Source organism: Leuciscus leuciscus, assembly GCF_965113295.1.
Source record: "Leuciscus leuciscus genome assembly, chromosome: 9".
Classification (NCBI taxonomy): domain Eukaryota; kingdom Metazoa; phylum Chordata; class Actinopteri; order Cypriniformes; family Leuciscidae; genus Leuciscus; species Leuciscus leuciscus.
The window spans coordinates 19,463,193-19,482,875 of record NC_138733.1 but is presented as its reverse complement, the minus strand read 5'-3'; the positions used below and the strand labels follow the sequence as shown (position 1 = coordinate 19,482,875).

Here is a 19,683-nt window from a genome sequence, read left to right as displayed (position 1 = left end):
AAGCACCCCAAACAAAACACTGCAGACACCATTAATTAATATTAATTAGCCCAAGCCTCTGACTACATATACATTCAGATTTATTATATATTAGAAATTCTTAATTCTAGCAGCAAAGCTTGTGATGGCTAGAGTATGTTAGTGGGGCAACAGTGATTTAATGTGTTATGCTCATGAAGAAGCAGCACTGAAGTGAAAAGTGACTTTCTGAAGTGACTTTCCCAGAATTAAATAAATAATAACTAAAGTAAATAAGATAAATATATTTTTAAATTAAATTCATTTTGAAAATGGTCTTTGCTCGAGGCAGGGTTATGAAAACTGTACCACTAAATAAAATAAATAAATAAAAATAGTTTAGAACGGTCCTTGCTACAGGCAACATGTATCGCTCAATATAATAAAAAGATAAAATTTAAATAAATAAATAAATAAATTAGATAAAATGATTTTCCAGTGAGGTAAATTTTTCAAAATATCATCTTTTGTATTCCACAGAAGATAGAAAGTTCTACTGTTTTGGAAAAAAAATGAGGGTGAGTAAATGACAGAATTTTCATTTTTGGCTGGACAATCCCTTTAATTTGTATTTAGCCTGTATTTTCCTTTAATACTCCTGAATGTCTGAAAAGAAAATGAATATTTTAGTGCATCAGAGCCGTGTTAATCCTGCAGCCAACTGTCATGCCATCTCACAGCAGTGAATCACGCAGCACACAGGATTAATCTCGGCCCAGTGTGCCCGCCTTTCCACGCTGCCCCAGAAAATACATAAGATTTAAGCGTCCACACAGCGTGAGGGAGAAAAGGACAGGCGAATAAATCATATCCAATCGCTTTCTGCAGAGAGGCAGTCGTCTCTCTCTCCCCACACTTTTCAGTCACAGCTTAATGCACCGGAGAAAATACAGCACAGCAGTCTGGTCTCCACTTGGCACAGAAGGCCAGGGATTGCATAAGCCAAGACTGCAAAGGGAAAAGGAATATATCAGACATATATGGCATAGGGAATAGAGATTATTAGATGTTCATTTTGAAAATGGTTATGTTGAAAATAACACTAGCGGGTTGCTTAAATGTCATGCTGAGCAGCCACAAATCTCTTCTTGCATCACACCATTGGATAGACTTGCACTTTTACTACGTTTTGGTATCGGCAAGCGTTCATAAGCATTAACATGAACATCACCACACTGCAACCCCCCGGTCAATGTCCCTCCCCTTCTCAGCAGCCAGAGGGCTTTTGGCTGCAGCTCCACATTTCCCATTCACTGTCGTATAGGGGAATCTATGTTCAAACAAACCCTGTGAAAGAGCTCTCCAAACTCGGCTGCCATTTGCAGTACTGCTCGGAAAAACTCATTTTACTAACTCTATTGACATCTGTTAAGGTAACAAAAACACTAATATAGGGTGAGTCTCCCTTTCTTGGAACATCTAAAGCATGTTGTACTGTATAATGCATCCATCTGATTGGCTGGCCATTAAACATCATTCAGGAGTTAGGGTATATAGTTTAATTACATCTGTCAGGAAACAAAGATTGTTTACCAGTAAAGAACTGATAAGAATGTAAATGTGTACCTTGAAATGCAATGTAAGTCGCTTTGGATAAAAGCGTCTGCCAAATGCATAAATGTAAATGTAATCAGAATTGATTTGGCAAAGTTTACACAGTTAATATCATTGAATCTTTAAAAGATATTCAATATTTTGAAGCCATAACCAAGGTAGCATATTTGCTTGTGAAATAAGTACTGTTTCAGGTATCTGTATGCCAACAATGGAAGACCATGTGAAGACTATTTTTGCACATTGGACTATTATTGTGGTAGCATTCATGTCATTGGCACAATATGAAACATTACAAAATAAAACTAATCTTTGGTGGTTTGATTTCAGTCAGACAGCCACATGCTGTCTATATTAGCCCTTCCTAAAATACTGTGGCAATGGCAACTATATAACTATATAAACTGTAAAAAAATAAACATATTATAAGACAACATGTTTGCAAAAAAAGGAGACTTTTATATCATTATAGTAAAGACATAAAAAAAATGTAAGAAATATGTACTTTATTTAACATTTAAAGCATTATTACATTCTATTAGAATACTGTTAAATCAAGTGAAATATCTGTTACAGGCAATTTTGCTTATAAACCCAACCTAAAGGATGCAAGACAAGGTGGTGATGGCAAGGAGTAGCGCTGTAGAAACATTCACACAAAACAAATATCAATATCCTCTATTCTCCAGACCCCAAATTCAAAACCCTTGGTTTAAATTGGTTCTTGGTCAGAATAAGTTGCAATGTGCCCCTGACTTTATGCCGACTGTTCAAAGTACTGCGTCTACTACAAAAAGTTAGCAAAAGCTGTCACAATAGCACCACTCATCATTTCCATGTGTCCACTCCACTCAATAATTATGTGCAAACACTATCTGCCCAAAGTGACAAAATATTTGCTTTCTTTTATGACATTTGAACCTTGTGGGTTGCAAAGTATTTGCAGCACATGATATCACTATCAAAGCAGTTATGCTAATTTGTATGCTAACAGCTCATTCGAAACAAGACCCATCATCAGGCAATTCCTGTCATCATTCAGCTGGGATATGATCTTTAACTGAAGGCCACAACAACCAAACGTGGTTTTAAGCTAAAAAGAAAAACACCTGACTTAAATTTCAAGGGTGTTGACTGTAATAATTGGGTGTTGAAAACAAATTAAAAACACCATACCTGAACCTTAGGGATAACTTGCCCATACTTATTAATAATTACTTTAATGGCCATGTGAAACACGATCACAGTTCTTGCCAGTTGACGCAATATAAGTTACTCTCTCAAAGGGACTCATTTTGTAACACAAAATGTGCATTCATGGCTATCTTCATGCCGTGATCTCTGAGTTACTGCTATTCATAGACTTTCAGTTGATTTCACAGTGCGGTCTGGGCTTCACGACTGTCAACTGAGATACTTTTTCCAGAAACCAGAATATCTACCCCGCAGAGGCTAGCCTTTCTCCCAACTATGATTTTCTGCATTTTTTTTTTGAGTTTCCATTGGGCAAAACTGGTATACATGTCCAAATCTGACTTCAAGTACTCAAACATCTTTGTCAAGCTGCAAACTGCAGGATTTCCATGCAATCCATCAAGACTAAAAGAAACCAATTCCCTCATTTCAGCTCAGGAGGGTGTAAGACAAGGCAGCACAGCCAAAATCACAATGAGCACTTTGACAAGACAGATGACTCACCTGAAGCTAAGCTTACGTGCTCATATTTACGTCTGACAACGGAGTAACTAGGTGTGTTTCTGAGACTTTCAGCTGCTTCACCCAAGGTAAAGGTGAGTATAGGTGTGGCCCCGTGTTGTAGTGAAAGGCCCATTTGTCTGGAGCTGGAGGGGGCAGGGGAGAACAGAGGGGAAGGGGGAAGAACGGGGGTGTCAGACATTGTTGTGACTCAGCAGGGGCTGGTGATCTTTACTGAGACAGATCTGGTGCAGAAAGAGCACCGGAGAGGAGGAGGAGTTGCTGTTGTGTGCATGCCAAAGTGGCAGCAGGGTGTGAGGCCGGCCCACTCCACTCTTCATTTACACTCCAGTGAGAGCGTCTGTCAGCCACTCAGGCCACAAGAATGAGCACACAACAATATTGTGCTCAAAACATCAGCAAACTGCTTCATGAAACCTGACCGTGAATCAATGTATTGCAGAAAGCAGAAAGAACTGGGCGTGTGTCAGGAGAACACAACCCTTGTGTTGACACTATGATCTAAACCTAGAGTGGGCCAACCGGTTCGGTGCTTACAAATAATGGACTGAAAATCTGAGATTTAAGGGAGCCCTGTAATGTCATATATATATACACATACACACAATCTTATAACAAACAACCACGATATGAATCATGATCTTCCCAATTTTTAGATGTACTATCGAGAATATCCAGACTGGAACAAGCTTATGGACTTATCTGCATAATTTACAACACAATATTGCATTAAACAATCAGTTGTAAAATAGTCATTAAACCCTGAGTTAAACTTTAAAATACTGCATAGTCTGTAGGAATTAAATATACATTGATTCTTATTAAAAAAACCTTTATGTAAATACTCGCCAAGATGGACATTTTTACATATTTTTGTTTATATTTGACTGCCTGAAACCCCATGTATACTTTAGTCGTCCTTGTTCAGCTTCGTCTCGCAGCACACACACAGAAAGCGTGTGAGGATCAGTCTCTTTCACAGTTAAATGTGCTTTTAATAACTCTTTTTAAAATAAAGCATGTCCCGCAGTAGACTGCATGTTTCGACAATCACGTTACATGATTTGACTGATTTGGACGTAGGCTTTTAAGGAGGGGCGAAAGCACAATTATATATATATATATATATATGCAGCACGTTTGAGCTTCCACTAGAACCAATGAGGTTTGGTCTTGCACGTCAAGCAGGTTCAGTTGAGCTTCTGTTTATGTTCGCTGATCAGTGTTTAAATGTGAATAAAAGCCTAAACTAAAAAGTCAAAAGTTGCTTTCAAACACTCCTGTGTATATCTGTGTAAGCGCTCTTTCAAAGATTTCTATTTACAACTTGTTTTTGAAGCGTTGATCATTAGCCAATCACTGACATATCTGTTGAGCGTGCGAACACAAGTGATCAAGTTAATCAGAATCCGCTAAACAGCGCTTGTTTTTCGTGTAAACAAAAAATGTAAACTGTATTTAAATGCATGGTTGAATCCAAAACTGCCATGATTGGCAGTGATCTAAACATAGCAACAGACGAGACAAAACAATCTGATACTGGATGTCAAAATAGATGTGCATTAAGTCTTATAGTGTAAATGCAAACTAATAGACCTACCACTTGTTCTATGTAATGTGTACAGGTATGTGCTTTTCTGTCCAATTTAGTTAATTATTCAGACTGAAGAGGTCTGTGCTCAATTAGTCTGATTGGTTCCACTTGTTCATTAAAAAAGAACCACCCCAATCGAGAGGTTTGAACAGAATGTTCTGTTGTATGATCATTGTTGCATGCAGCCAGCGAGCACAATACAACTGAAAACTGGGCTGATTGTTTATTGTCCAAAGATAATTTTGCAATGCCCAAGTCTTTCTTTCTCTCCATGCAAAAATCAGAAATTCACAGCTCTACAGCTACAGTCATAACGAACATTACACGCATTTAATTTCAGAATGTATTAACGATGGTACGGTTTCAAATATTAGAGTGTTGAAATATCATTAGTGAAGCAATGCATCACAGCTCAGCAGCACGGCTATTTGAAGCAACTTGGATATTAAGCTCCTCTCTGCTTATCATTGATGAACAGGAAACACGTTTCAACGTTAATCCCCCTGAGTGTGAAAAAGAGGAACAAAACTTATTCTGTCACACAATTTCAGCAGTGTTTAATTCAATATAATCATTTGTAATGACTTTAGTGGCTGGGGACTGTAAAACTTACAAAAAATATATTATATATATATATATATATATATATATAAATATTTTTGATTTAGTTTTTTTTTTTTTTTATGTAATCAACCTGATTTAATAATATACATTATCATTGCATGCCATCTATATTATATGATATGAAATATCTCATTTTTACCTATTATAAAATGTTGTCAAGATTGCCATTCCAAATGAATGAATGATAATAGTTTCAATTTTCAATTTGTTTTGTTTTTTTACATTAAATAAAAACTTGAGGGCACGTACATTCAATGTGCTGTAAAGCTTTACTATGACAAGCTGATTTACAATAAACTGCTGCTTCAATTCTAAATGCTATATGAGATGATGTCTAGGTAAAAACAATCGGTTCACACACTTGAAAAGCTGTTAACCAATCTGCTTGCAGGATATCCTGTTATGGGTTACATGTCATTCTGCAGTGTATGGGTGAAAGCGAATGATGTCAAGACACAAAGAAACAACAAATGACATTGAACTGGCATAACCACAAGGCTGGCAGTAACAAAAGATGCATAGACCACTTGGGTGTTTGCAAACAGCTATGACATGTTTTGTGGGCGGAGCCTACCTGGTGGCAGAAAGTGGCAGTTCTGCAGTATCAGTCTATAGAAGAAATCAGTATAAGAGAAATCAGAATCGCGAGATATAAACTTGATATTCTGACTTTTGTTCTCAGAATTGTGATATAAACTTGCAACTGCGAGTTATAGTGAGAATTGCGAGAGAGAAAAAAAGTGTTACCGAGTTATTCCTCTCAGTGATAACAGATGAGAGGAAAACCAATCATATCAACAAAACCTTACAAGCAAGCCTCTCCCTCAGAGTTAACTTCTATCACTCATGTTTCAATCCCTGCAACACTGAAAGCACATCTGTCATCATGGAGATGCCCAGACAGACAACCAGTCTGCTGTTCCACAGTGACGTCAGTGGCAAAGACCTGTGAGAGCTGCTCGAATGGCCAAGTTTACCATTAGAAAACACTCTCTGACTGACTTTTTTCAGCCATCATGAGTGAATAGTATGCGAGTACTGGACAAATAGAGGTTATTGATACATTTATTGAACTTTCCCATGGCTTGGTTTCCACTAAACACTTATACAAAACAGAAAGTCTGAATCCAATCAATAGCAAATAACAGTATGATGAAGTTAGACAAGACTTCTCCCTTGATTTATGTAATGGTCTAAAAAGCAATAATAAAGTAGCGCATAACACTTTGAACCAGTTGAGAGGTTTGCAGTAATGAAAATCGAAGGAAATACAATTCAGTGTTACAGTGGTTTTCTCTTGAATTTCTTGTCTATATGAAATGATCAACTCTGCCACTAACTGAAAATGTTTTAGGCTTATTGTTGAATGGCCACATTTGGCCTCTAAAATGAGATCAGAGACAGTTTGGATCACATTTGAGATACGAGTTTCAAACACATTTGAGATACGAGATACGAGTTGTGCTGTAAGCAACAACATGACAGGATAAAACCAAACAACACCAAACATAAGCATGTTATTGGTTGATGGACAATTCAAGATGGCAGCATAGCTCACACAAGCATACGAACTTCGAAGCCAACAATGACAGAACAATCAACAATAAAAGGTAGTACTAAATAGTACTTGTAGAGAAAAATAACATGCACAAAAAAAGCAGTTCAGGTCTGTCATTATTGTTCATACAACTAAAAGTATTAAAACATTTTATTTTTTTTAAATAAGGCTGAAATAAATGAAATGTTGCCTTTGAAACTAACTGAAATAAAATAAAATAAGTTGAAGTATTAAAATCGGGGGGAAGGGGGGGGGGGCAAAACATATTTTTTACAAATTAATACAAATGACAGAAGCACATAACAAAATGACTATAACTTAAACTAAAATTAAAATGAAAACTGAAAATATATTTTTAAAAAGGCAAATAAAAATATTAAGAAATACCTATAAAAGTATATAAATAATACTAAAATAACACAGGTCATGTTATGTGTAGTTTCCTACTAGTATGCAAACAGCAGTACCTGTCCTGAACTGAATATGTCCGAATATGAGGTATTACTATTCAAAAAAGTAAGTGGAAAAACACAGAACTATTGTATCTGCTGAGATTCAAAAGTCTTCTTCAACCAGTGGAAACTTTCCCATAATGCCACAGGAGCTGTCAAAGTCAAATAAAGTTGACACTCAGAGAACTGTAAGCTATAGTAAATGGCTCTTTTCAAGTGCTATAGGTACCAAGAAAGCTGCACATCATGGTTAAATTGCATTTGTTAACTTGAATATTCACTGCTGATAGGTCAAAAGACAAACGGGTCAAAAAACAATGTCAACATGGCAGATGCAACATGTCCGTGAATGTATTTATACTTCACACCAGCAAACCTAATAACATGTTAAAGTGCATCCAAATTCTCATATATTCATTGACTTGCCAATGGAAACTGACTTCTCAAAATTGGAAGTAAAGCACAAACCTGGTCAAGAAACAGGCTTGATGACCAACATCACACACATAAATACAAGACTAAACCGAATAAAAGCTCAATGCTGACCAACACAGTTCATTATTCAGAGATTTCATAAAAACATAAAGGTGTCCACTTAAAGCTACAATATGTAAAAAAAAAAAAAAAAATCACAGCTAGGGGTCGCTAACCTCTTACAATAACAAAGGCGTAGGTTGATGACGCAGTGATAAGCGGAATAATGGGACTTGCTGTCATGCTGATGCATCTAATAATGTTTTTGGACGAGTGAAAACATTCATGTTTTTTAACAGGACTGTGGTATGAAGTAGGTCGCGATTGCTAATGAGAGACGGATATCAGCGACACACACGAGTCCCGCGGATATAAAGGAATAAGGACATTGAATTCTACCGAACTACCCGCAAGTGCTGAATTACTACTCACGCAGCTCAGTTTAATAGACGAATGAAACTTGTGAGGTAACACAGCGCTGTTTCATTTGGTCTAACGTTACATTATCATACTAAACAGCATTTGAGTGTGTTGAAAGTTATAATGTTATTCTATGTGTTAGTTTGTTTGCTATATGAGACTAGCAGGAAGCTAGATCAACATTAGAATAACATACTGATCATAATCATATTCTAACATTTCATCACCTGTCTAATAAAGTACACGCAAGAGCGCCGTCCCTGTCAAGTCGTTACATGTGAAGCTCTGTCAAGTCCAAGTTAGTCGCGGATGTGGAGCTCTCGGCATATCGAAAACGCTGATATTGATCCTCGTTTTATTTCTCCTTTTGTCCCAAAGTCTGCTTGCCATGGTCCATAATGTTTGAACGAAACAACAACAGAGTGCCGCTAGACATTACGCACTACGCATTTGTCCACGTCTGTCGCCATGGTTACTATTAGCCTGGAAATCCAGACCTAAATCTAAAAGATTAATGGTCTGGCGTCAACTAATGAAAATCGGCAAGCTCGAAGTGCGGCACAAGGCATGCATTTGAAAATCTCACAGCACGCGATTGGATAACACTACGACCAATCACAACAAGTTATTGCTTAGCTACCAGCAGAGCTAACTGGTAGATTAGACTCTTACCGTATCCGGTCGGCAAAACAGCAAAAACGCCCTTCTTGCAAAGAAACGATTCGAGCGCCGTCTTCTGATCCTCTTTTAGAGAAAAAGTCGAAATATTTCATTGTAGCGGCCAAAGCCGTTTCAAACAAATGGTGTTCATCCATAGCCATCTTGCAATGTTTACTAATGACTTCGACGTCGCAGCGCTGTCGTCATCTCGCCTCTGGCCCGCCTATATCAGATAACCCGATGTGATTGGTGCAGCTCAGATAGAGGGGCATATATAATGAGCATCATTACTCGACACCAGAGTAACTCGCTGAGCAAATTCAACTTGTACTCTCGCAAGAACTCTGGATTACCAGGGTAGGTTACTATGGCAGTACAAGCGGAAACCAGGTATAACACGGATATTACGTCATTGAAAGGCGACAAGTGAACAGGGACGGCACTTTTTAAAATTGAGAATTTCTCTGAATTTACAAATTCTTGGAAACATTATTAACATAATGGAAGTACACGACTGAAATAAATATATAACACTGTGCAAGTGGTTTTTGGATATTTTGATACAAAATTCTTAAATATTGTACCTTTAAGTATATGGTAGGATCAGACCAGAAGCAAGTTTGTCCACATAACACGAACATAACTCATACATACCTGTCAATGACTGTGGACCGTGTGTCACTCATTGGGCTTTTGTTTTTAGCTGTTATTCGTCCTATATCCTATAGTCATTTTCAGATGCATCAGGAGAAGCATCGGTTTCTGATGTTGCATGAGGCTGTTGCATCCGTATTCTGTTGTGTTGACCAGGAGGTTCTCTAATTAGAAAAAAACAGAAAATGTATTATAAAAGATTGCATGCAGTTCACCAAAACCGCAATTCAATCCAAATGATTCCAGACTATCATATTCAAAACACATCCAAAAGTCCATACACTTATGCCATTATATGATAGACAACATAAAAGTATGTAATACGTTTTAAAAACTTTAAAAGTAAAAAAATTTGCACATAAACAATATGCATGAGCATGATATTTTCCAACACCAAATAACTGAAATTATTTGATAACTCAGTAACTCAAATAACATTTGGTTCATCCAGAGGTGGTGCTGTTTACAAATATTAAAAAAAAAAAGGTTCATAAAAACAACAATATTAACTCTAACGTTACATCTAATATACTTGAAATTAACATAAATAAAACATAAAATATGTTCTATAAATACAAAACGTATTATTATCTTGTTAGGTTTAACAGTAGGCTATAGCAAGTCAGTCAGGAGGCTTGTAACGTTACAGTTCAGCTTAATAATTTAACCAAAATATAACTCTCAGAATTGGTGTTTTTTCGTTATTGTGCAGCTGTAAATTTACCTTCGTATTTCAGCAGGAGCTCCCAGGTGAAGTCGAAACACTTCCTACTGCTCGAAGTTGCACTGCTGTGGAAATTTATTCACTTTGGAGTTTCCTAATGCTGTCCACAGCCAACACAACAGCAGTTTGATACTCGTACTGCAAAACGAGACAAGGCCTTTGCTATGCTAAAGCTAACAGCAGCCTAATAACGTCCACTCCAAAACTGAGACGCGCTATTTTCCCAACAACAATAACAAACAGCCGGCGGCATCCACACCGATCCCACAGTCACCCAGACAGGGAAAAAAATGCACGGGCTCATACACGTGTCACTCGCGGAGAGTTTCTATGGAGCGGCGACGAAATCACTTCAGCATCAAAATAAACAAAACCACTCGATAAAGTTCACATGGGTATCCCCGCATGCTTTTAGAAATGATACCGAGCTCGAATGAAAGCAATGGTCCATCCACGTTAAAAATCAGTTAGAGGTTGTAGGTTCCGATCCATCAAACTGGGGAAAGTTGAGATGTGCTGCTGCCGTGTCTCCCGCGGGGCTGTGTCTCAAACCCTAGTGAGAGAGTGAGCCTGCATGGACAGCATTTCCGATTCAACCGAGCTCGCGCGCGCTCACTCTGCTGAGCTGAGTCGGAACGTACACAAAAATGTTGTACAAGTAGTCAGGCTCACTAGAATTTGAGAAACAGTCAGTGTTATGAAAGTGATGATGGTGATTCAAAGTTGCTTCTTCGCGGAGATTCAACCAAACTCTAATTAAATGCTTAAAAAAGAAGAGAGTCTGTGACAGATAAATGACTTGGTGTAGTTTTGGATGGCTTTGAGTGTAGACGTTTTTGTATTTTGTTCATAAAGACGCTCAAACGTATATAATTTGAATGGAACATTTGTGTGAGACTCGGACAAGGCGTTCACTTTTCGCCCATTTTCCGTGATATTATGGGTTTTTAGGAAAAGTCTTGAATTTTCGTATTTACAGCTGGCTAAATGAGTATTATTCCGTTGGAAAATGTGAGCCAGTCACTGGTTAAATTAGATTAACTTCAAGCCCAAGAGTGCTTCAACTATTATGTTACTTTGCCACTTGGTGGACGTTCGCAAAATTGCAACGCGTTATGGACGCTTTTTTAGTCTACTTGAGTTGGACCTTTTACATGCATTATGGATTTTGTTTTGTAATAATAAAATGAAGAAGACACTGTTTAAAATACACGTAAATGTACTTATTTCCCCCCAAAAATTAAGTGAATTAAGTGAAATGAATCTCAAGATGATTTCTTAGAGTTACTAAGATTTCTACCTAAACAAAACAAAAAACACTTTAATAAAAAAAGGTTAAAACATTAATTTTAATGTTATAAAACTAAACTGCTTTACTGCTTTTTAAAATAAATAATAAAACATCATGCCAAATCACACAAAAATCAAAGTTTTTTTAATTCGACTTTTTTCTTTTTTCAATCTCTAGGCAGTGACACCACCTAGGCATTTTTGTTATTAAACTCCATAAATATCTTAATGATTTTTGATTCAGAATTTATGAATTTCTGTATGGCCTCTAAATGTATTTTTCAAGTTAGGCTAGTAGATCTGTACAAAAAGAAATGTCTTGTCAGTCAGAATTACGATTCTTGCCACTAAGGTATATTAGTTACCGAGTTATTAGTTACAGTGCTAAAACTATCCACCAATCTGAACTCCTTTATCTATGAAACAATTACACTCGATTTCAACATATTTTAAGGCTTGCAGTGTGAACGTAGCTTTAGTTATGATGTTCAATCTGACGTGGAATGAGACAACACCCAAAATACATTAATAACTAAAACTGATTTGCAAAGATGATGATGATGTTTATTGATTTTATCAACTGGTGTGATCAATTCACCATATGTCATCACTCAACTTCACAATTTAAAAATGGTTACATTTCAATAACAAGACTTTTTGGATTTACTTTTACATTCAAGTCATTAATCACACACAAAGCATTCAGTAATCTTCCAGAAACATTTAGTAGAGTTTCATGACCATTTCTGAACATTTGCACATACTAAAAGTTTAATGGTAAAGAATGTGCATAACTAATTAAAATGTATCACAAGTAGTTCCTAATTACAAAAATATCAAATATTTCCAGTACTTAACATTTTAAACACTTATGAGTACAAATATATCACATTAGATTTGATTGTAAGAATTTTGTGTTAATCATAATGGCAAATAAAAAACTTTTAAGGGCTCTGATACAGCATGGGTTTTCCCATGTGTATATTACCAGCCAGAAGTGAACTTTAATGGCTGATATCCTTTTTAAAAAATATGTAAACATCTATTAGCGGCAGAGATTTATTAGCTGTAATGCTGATTCTCATTCTTCTCTCCAATGTTAGAAACGAGAGGCCAATCTGCAGGCTGCATCTAAGAGATCTTTCAGTCTCTCTTCACGTCCTGCCCGTTGACCTCTGCCATCCTGTGACGATTCATCCAGTGCCGGTATTTGACCAGGGATTTGCGGTATGCGAAAGGCCCGATGTCAGCCATGAACACCCAGGACAGCGCATACATGGCCACGCCGCCAAGCTTAATGATGAACTTGGGGTTCGGAGAGATCAGCTCACAGTACAGCATTTTGGCGCCGACGAAAATGCGCATGAATACAAACAGCAGAACGAACAGAACGTCCACCACGTCTCCCAGTAAGCTGTTGTAGCGGCCAGAGTGTTTCAAGAACCAACGCGTCTGGAGGAGGGGGTTCGTGATCTCGCTGCCAAACAGCACGGCACAAGACTCGATGCCCGACTCCCCCAGCCAGAGAGTGAGCATAATACCCAGGATGCTCATGGTGTGGTGAGCGAGCATCACCAGGCCCTCAGTGCGGAAGTACACACACCAGGCCATGTCAAAGATAAAGTAGCCCAGACTGATCACCATAGCGGTGATCTGCAGAGCCGTGTTCTTTGTACCTGCAGATGATATACAGGAAAATATGAGAATTTGCCATGAAAAAAAGACAATACAGCAATGTTAATATAAACATAATATATTAGGGGTGTGCGATATGTTTTTTCTATACTAATATCGTAATTGTTGTTTTAACAATGTGCAAGCTAACATTATCGAGCATTTCACTTCAATCAAACAAAAACAAGCCAAATATCAGCTCAACTGCAAATGTGATATTGGATTTATTTAATAATAATATAATAATAATAATTCAGTAAACAAAATGCTAATATTAAGTGAGTCACATTTTATACACAATATTGTCTGTTTTTGTTCGAATTCACCAACGAAAATAGTTTCAAACAAGCCACAGCAGAACTGCAAGCTTTTTTGTTACTGAATCTGTGTTTTTGAACAAATTGGTTGAATAAATGATTCAATGACCCATTCATTAACAGTTACTTGCTTTGTTTTGTAATGAATCAGCCATTTGAACGATTCGGTTGACTGAATGATTCAATGGCTCACTCATTAAGAACGAATATAAAGTACCTACTTCCCTAGTCAAAAAACAGTATGTGAAAAGAGTAGTCTGTCCAAATTCAACAGTAGGTGCAAAGTAACTGGATGACTGACATTATTAATTTTTTTTTAAATAAAGTAATCTTTAATCAAAATAACTTCCCCTCCCTCTTGCAGTGACATCTCTCCTCTTCTCTGATGATGTGTTTACTGGCGTGAGGGCGGGACAACCTGAGATCAACCAATAGCAAACCACAACCATCCAATCAATTCCCCATGAAGAAATTAAGTCCCGCCCTGCATTTTTTCTTGTTCGATAAGCTGTTTCACTCGGATATACATCACAATAGGGAAGAAGAAAAGATCTTCGCTACTTCCGTTTCATGCCGACTTTAACGGTCGAAAATTAAGTTCTTCATCCAATTCTGTATCTATAGTAAGCGATTTCAGACGCAGCGAATGACTTGCAGCACCTATTGATGGTTTTAGTGTCATACTTATAGTATAATTAGTTTTTTAACCATATATTTTAATATTCAAAATTATGTATACAATTGTAATTGCAGTATAAATGCATTTATGCCACCTCTGAGCTGCATTAAACAGCCGCACACCCCTATTAAATAGATTAACATTTGGTACATCTTGCCTGGGTTGGTGAAAGGCCACGGTCCATCTATGTATCCAATGTAAGCAGTTATACAGACTGCAAGGATGCCATGGAATAGTGTAACAAGCCGACAGTTCCATTCATAGCCACAAGTGCCATTTGCATAGCACAGCAAAGCATAAAGAGCAATCCACCCAGCTAAGCACACTCCGACTCCCAGCATCAACGGCGACATCTTTATTCTGTGAACCTAATCAAATACAATGAGCTGTCACATTCAGAAAACACTTTATCATGTTAGATTGAATGCATGCATTCATGAAAGTACTTACTTGAAGCACCACAACACTTAAGTGACTGTATAAAAATGGCACTTTCCCTTTGATTCTGATGTGGAATAAGCGCTAAAACCACTCGAGTATGTCTGAAGGGGTATCGGTGGATTTCACATTAACAGTTGAGAAATACTAGAGTCTGGCTTGCATCTGGGTGTGTCATAACTAGACCAAAAGTAACTGTGGCAACCTTATCCACAGCTCTTTATCCAAATGTTGTCCAAACCTCGGATGTGAAGCATTGAACTATGTCAATATTAAGTTATTTTATCAGGATATTGATGTATGTATAGGTTTGAGAAAGGAGAAAGGGTTTTTAAGCCACGTTCGCACCAAGAATGGTAACTATAAAGACAACTACAACAATAACTATGTTAGCATCCACACCAATGCACGATAACGTTCTGTCTCATATAAGTGAACTGCAGTTTTGTCGTCTGCCTCTTTAAAGTCTCAAGCTCTTTAAAGCAGGATGGATTCTGATTGGCAGTCAATGTTTTATCGTTCATCAGCTGAAAAAAAAAATTATCCAATGATATCGTTTCTCTATGCTGTAATCGTTAGTTGTGATGTGGATTCTTTATATATTTAGAACAATTTTACTATATCTTTATCATTATAGTTATCATCATTGATGTGAACGGGCTGTTATTCTTATTCATAACAAGTTCAATAAAAAATACAATAAAATAATACTTTTTTTTATTAAAAATAAATGTATCAATTGCTCCTTTTCATTAAATCATATTAACTGGTTGCTTTTAGTGAATCAAAAACATAAAAATAGATAAAACTAAATAAAAGAATTAATGAAATATGTGGTTAACACTTTATTTTATTGTATCCTTGTTACACGTTACATGTATTTTACTATAGTAATAACTATTTGGCATAATTACATGCAACCTACCCTAACCCTATAGTAAGTACATGTTGTTAATTGTTATTATTAGTCAGTACTTAAATGTATAATTACACTGTAACAGGGACACATTAAAATAAAGTGTTACCAATTTTGTGTTTATTATTTTTTATATGATATTAGGAATTATTATTACATTGCATTAATACCGCTTCTAAATAATAAAGTAAAATAAGATGTATTTCTGATTTCTTGTAGGGGGAGACCAGGGATGGTAGTAACAGTTTTTTGTTTGAGCATCAGTAACAGGTTGTGGTTGTTGTTTGTGCTAGATCTCTCAAAATTTGACACATGGTAGCCACATTTGTCTACTACAGATAAAACTCACTTGGACTGTACTACACAATCACAGATTGTGTGAGTTAATGTCAAACACAAAGAGTTCTGTTGTTACAACCTTCCCCCCTACTGGGGTGATTTGTAACACAGGCTGGGAATGGATGTAACAATGAGAGATGATTTGCTGAAATTAATGCAAGAATGTTACTGAAGAACAAAGAATAATCACTTTTGAAAAAAGTTGGAATACAAAAAACATATTGTATTCCTCTTGGCACAAAAATTTAGCACAAAAACAACTGCTGTGTCTGTACTGTATTCCTGTCACATTCAGTCGCTGGCTGTGTTGCCACCCACTTTTGCGATATCACATAAAAACTGCTGGATTAAAATGCCAAGATGAGCATAAATTCTAAAAATGTGCACAGAAAAACATGCGCTCAATTGAGGCGGATAATGTTTAATCTGATAATCTGATAAGAAGACATGCGCATAAACTACAACGAAAACATATTTACCACATAAATCTCTTGATGCGCAACAAAAAAAAACAGAGGATGTGTTTGATACCTGGACTCCTGATGGATTGATACCTGATGGATACTTGGAATCATCATAAGGGGTTGTAACATATTAAATGAACTGTTACAACTATCCCCACCCCAAACATCCATAGCTTAGATTTAGCATGAACGCAAAACATCAAATTAAACAAGAGAAATGGCTATAATTTAGGTTATGTAAGTTAAATAATTGTATCGATAATGCAATGGTTGCTAGGCTAGGCTAAGGCTAAATTTGTTTTTACTTTCCTTCCTGAAAATCTGTTTTTTGGTAATAAAATCTACAGTGTTGCTCACAGTCACATGCCACTTCTCCTGTGAGCTCGAAAAGGTGACGCGAGTGTATGATATTGATGTCATCACCACAGATCTTTTCTAACTTGTCAAACTGACAGTGTTACTACTGACCCCATGTTACAACACTACCCGGTCTTCCCTATCTGTTGTGTGTTGAAATATACAATATACTTATTTCCAAATGTTTTTCTCAAACGTATTAGTAGAATCGTTAACAATAGTTAAATTCCTTAGAGTTATGGTACCAAAAAGTCAGTTCAATAAATAGAAATGTCCAATGTAATCGCACTTTTCAAATGTAAAATAAATTAATTAATAAAGTTCATAAATATAAGAGTAAATTGGAATAATCATCACAGAAAGATCTTAAAGGGATAGTTCACCCAAAAAAGAAAATTCTATCATTTACTCACCCTCAAGTTGCTCCAAACCTGTATGAATGTCTTTGTTCTGAACACAAATTAAGATATTTTGAAGAACGTTTGTAACCAAAGAGTTGTTGGGCCCTATTGACTTCCATAGTATTTTTTTTCCATACTATGGAAGTCAATGGTTCCCCACAACTGTTTGGTTAGTTACCCATATTTTTCAAAATATCTTCTTTTGTTTTCAGCAGAAGAAAGAAACTCATACAGGTTTGGCACAACTTGAGGGTGAGTAAATGATGACAGAATTTTCATTTTTGAGTGAACTATCCCTTTAAGATTATTTGCTCGCAGTAGATTACTGATGGACCCAGTCTTAAGATAATCTTCTGAGCTGTGGGTTGGATGAGGTTAATTAAATTAAAAGCAGGTTAAACGTGTAGCCATGAAATTAAATCTGTTTTTAAAACAGGAAAAATGTATATACCTCTTAAAATAGTCACCTCAATAGCATGTTCATTGACAGGCCGGACAGTTATTGAGTGCTCAGCATGGATGCTGTCTTCCTCCGTGCCTCCCGCTTCAGCATCACGTACAGAAGAGACGCAGCGGACCCGACACGAGGCATTGAGGGATCTCAGTGTTCAGCTCCGGCATCGTCTTCTTGGAGATGGTACGCAGATCACCACACAAACAAAAGGCACATTTCAGCCACCCAGTCACTCAGCGACTGGACAACAGCGAGGATGACAACAAAGAGTAAGGCACATCCCTACAGCAGGGCGACCTCTGTTGGTATGGAACGCGAAAGAGAGAGAAGCGTCCCTCACAACCAGAGCCGTTGACGACGGAAACCTCATTGTTTGTAGTCAACATTTCACACTGGATGACTACGAATTAGGCCTAATAGTGTTTTGTGCCAAACGGAGGGGGGGAAAACTGAAAGTTTGCCCAACAACCCGAAGCAAAACGCCGTCGTGTACAGCAGAGCCGTTGAAAAACAGCATTGGATTTGATTCAAACAGTGTTTCTGCGATTTTAATTTTTATGAAGTGCCTGCTGCTGATAGCAAATTTCCACAGTTTGACGATTATAAGTAATAACAATGTCTGTAGTAGAACTTTAGAAGTATTTTGGCGGTAACTATATGGTTACTTTGAGCTTAAAGGGATAGTTCACCCAAAAATAAATTTCTGTCATTATTTACTCACCCTTAAGCTTTTCTAAACCTGCATTAAGGTTCTTTCTTGTGTTGAACAAAGGAAAATATTTAGAAAAATGTTAACCAAACAGTTGCTGGACCCCATTGACTTCCATAGTACAGAGAAGAAGAAAAAAACATTTGTGTTCAGCAGAAGAAATAACTTAAGTTCATACAGGTTTAGAACAACCTACAGGTGAAACTCGAAAAATTAGAATATCGTGCAAAAGTTCATTTACAGTAATTCGACTTAAAAGGTGAAACTAATATATAGACTCATTACATGCAAAGAGAGAGATTTCAAGCCTTTATTTGTTATAATTTTGATGATTATGGTTTACAGCTTATGAAAATGTTCAACATTTCTGAAATTTTTAATTTTGGGTTTTCTTAAGCTGTAAGCCATAATCATCCAAATTATAACAAATAAAGGCTTGAAATATCTCACTTTGCATGTAATGAGTCTATATAATATATTAGTTTCACCTTTTAAGTTGAATAACTGAAATCAATTAACTTTCCACAATATTCACATTTTTTGAGTTTCACCTGTACATGAGTAAATGATGACAGAATTTCACTATTCCTTTAACATATTAGAGGCCCTCAGTTTTTCGTTTTCAAAGGGACTACAAAATATCTTAAAACTATTTATAATAAATTACATTGTATATAAATAATTTAACAACTAAAATGCTAAATCTGCAAAAATTAAAAATGATAGAGCTAATATACTGTATGTAACCACTGATCATACAGATTATTATTACACAGATCAGGGAGTACAACTCGTAACAAGTGCATAATTCTAACTCTAAATCAGGAAATACGCTGAGCTCCAAGTAAAAACAAACAAATTTACCTCTTTTTTTTAACCTATACCTTTTCTACCTATTAACCTATTTACTTTTTTCCTTTTAAAAGCTGTTGGCTAGTAGTTGACCAGAGTGAGTAGCAAGTTATAAAGACAGTACACTGTCTGTGGAATCGGAAAAACAGCTGTTACAAATTGTATTTTTTTTCTCTGTCCTCAAAAAAAGGTTGAAAACAATTGTTTTAATCTATATGGTGTCTGCTTTCATTGTGTCAGTGAATAATTAACACTTTATTCAATAACACCATCTCATTAAATAATACTTCGGCATCACATGATCCTTCAGAAATCAAAGCATGTTGCAGTGAACTCTGAATGCGT

At 36.5% G+C, this 19,683-nt stretch overlaps 2 protein-coding genes across 6 annotated transcripts in view; both read right to left on the bottom strand.

The window, feature by feature from the left end:
- arhgef12a (Rho guanine nucleotide exchange factor (GEF) 12a) overlaps nucleotides 1–11,048 on the bottom strand; it is a 45,966-nt gene extending 34,918 nt beyond the window's left edge. The window contains exons 1-2 of one of the 3 annotated variants that reach the window (XM_082179373.1): nucleotides 10,449–11,048; nucleotides 9,725–9,888 (exon numbers count right to left, since the gene is read on the bottom strand). In XM_082179373.1, the coding sequence (XP_082035499.1) occupies nucleotides 9,725–9,756 (32 nt within the window). In that variant the 5' untranslated portion in view covers nucleotides 9,757–9,888; nucleotides 10,449–11,048. The remainder of the gene's footprint in view (nucleotides 1–9,724; nucleotides 9,889–10,448) is intronic. The other 2 variants (XM_082179372.1, XM_082179374.1) reach the window with 2 other exon arrangements.
- Nucleotides 11,049–11,991: 943 nt separating this feature from the next.
- Nucleotides 11,992–18,164, bottom strand: tlcd5a (TLC domain containing 5a). 3 transcript variants are annotated; one of them, XM_082179021.1, is made up of 3 exons: nucleotides 17,775–18,164; nucleotides 14,566–14,776; nucleotides 11,992–13,414 (listed from the first exon to the last, which is right to left on the bottom strand). In XM_082179021.1, exons 2-3 carry the CDS (start codon nucleotides 14,759–14,761, stop codon nucleotides 12,882–12,884), a joined length of 729 nt encoding a protein of 242 aa, XP_082035147.1. In that variant the 5' UTR covers nucleotides 14,762–14,776; nucleotides 17,775–18,164; the 3' UTR covers nucleotides 11,992–12,881. The 3 variants fall into 3 exon arrangements, with proteins under 3 accessions (XP_082035147.1, XP_082035148.1, XP_082035149.1); XM_082179022.1 differs by having other exon boundaries at nucleotides 17,791–18,164; XM_082179023.1 differs by lacking the exon at nucleotides 17,775–18,164 and adding an exon at nucleotides 14,859–17,763.
- Nucleotides 18,165–19,683: the final 1,519 nt, after the last annotated feature.

What these genes read in the sequence shown, in the direction of transcription:
- tlcd5a (XM_082179021.1), bottom strand. Translation starts at nt 14,761, where the DNA reads ATGTCGCCGTTGATGCTGGGAGTCGGAGTGTGCTTAGCTGGGTGGATT. An exon ending in GTGGCCTTTCACCAACCCAG is followed by an intron (nt 13,415 to 14,565) that starts GCAAGATGTACC and finishes TATCATCTGCAG; the next exon opens with GTACAAAGAACACGGCTCTG.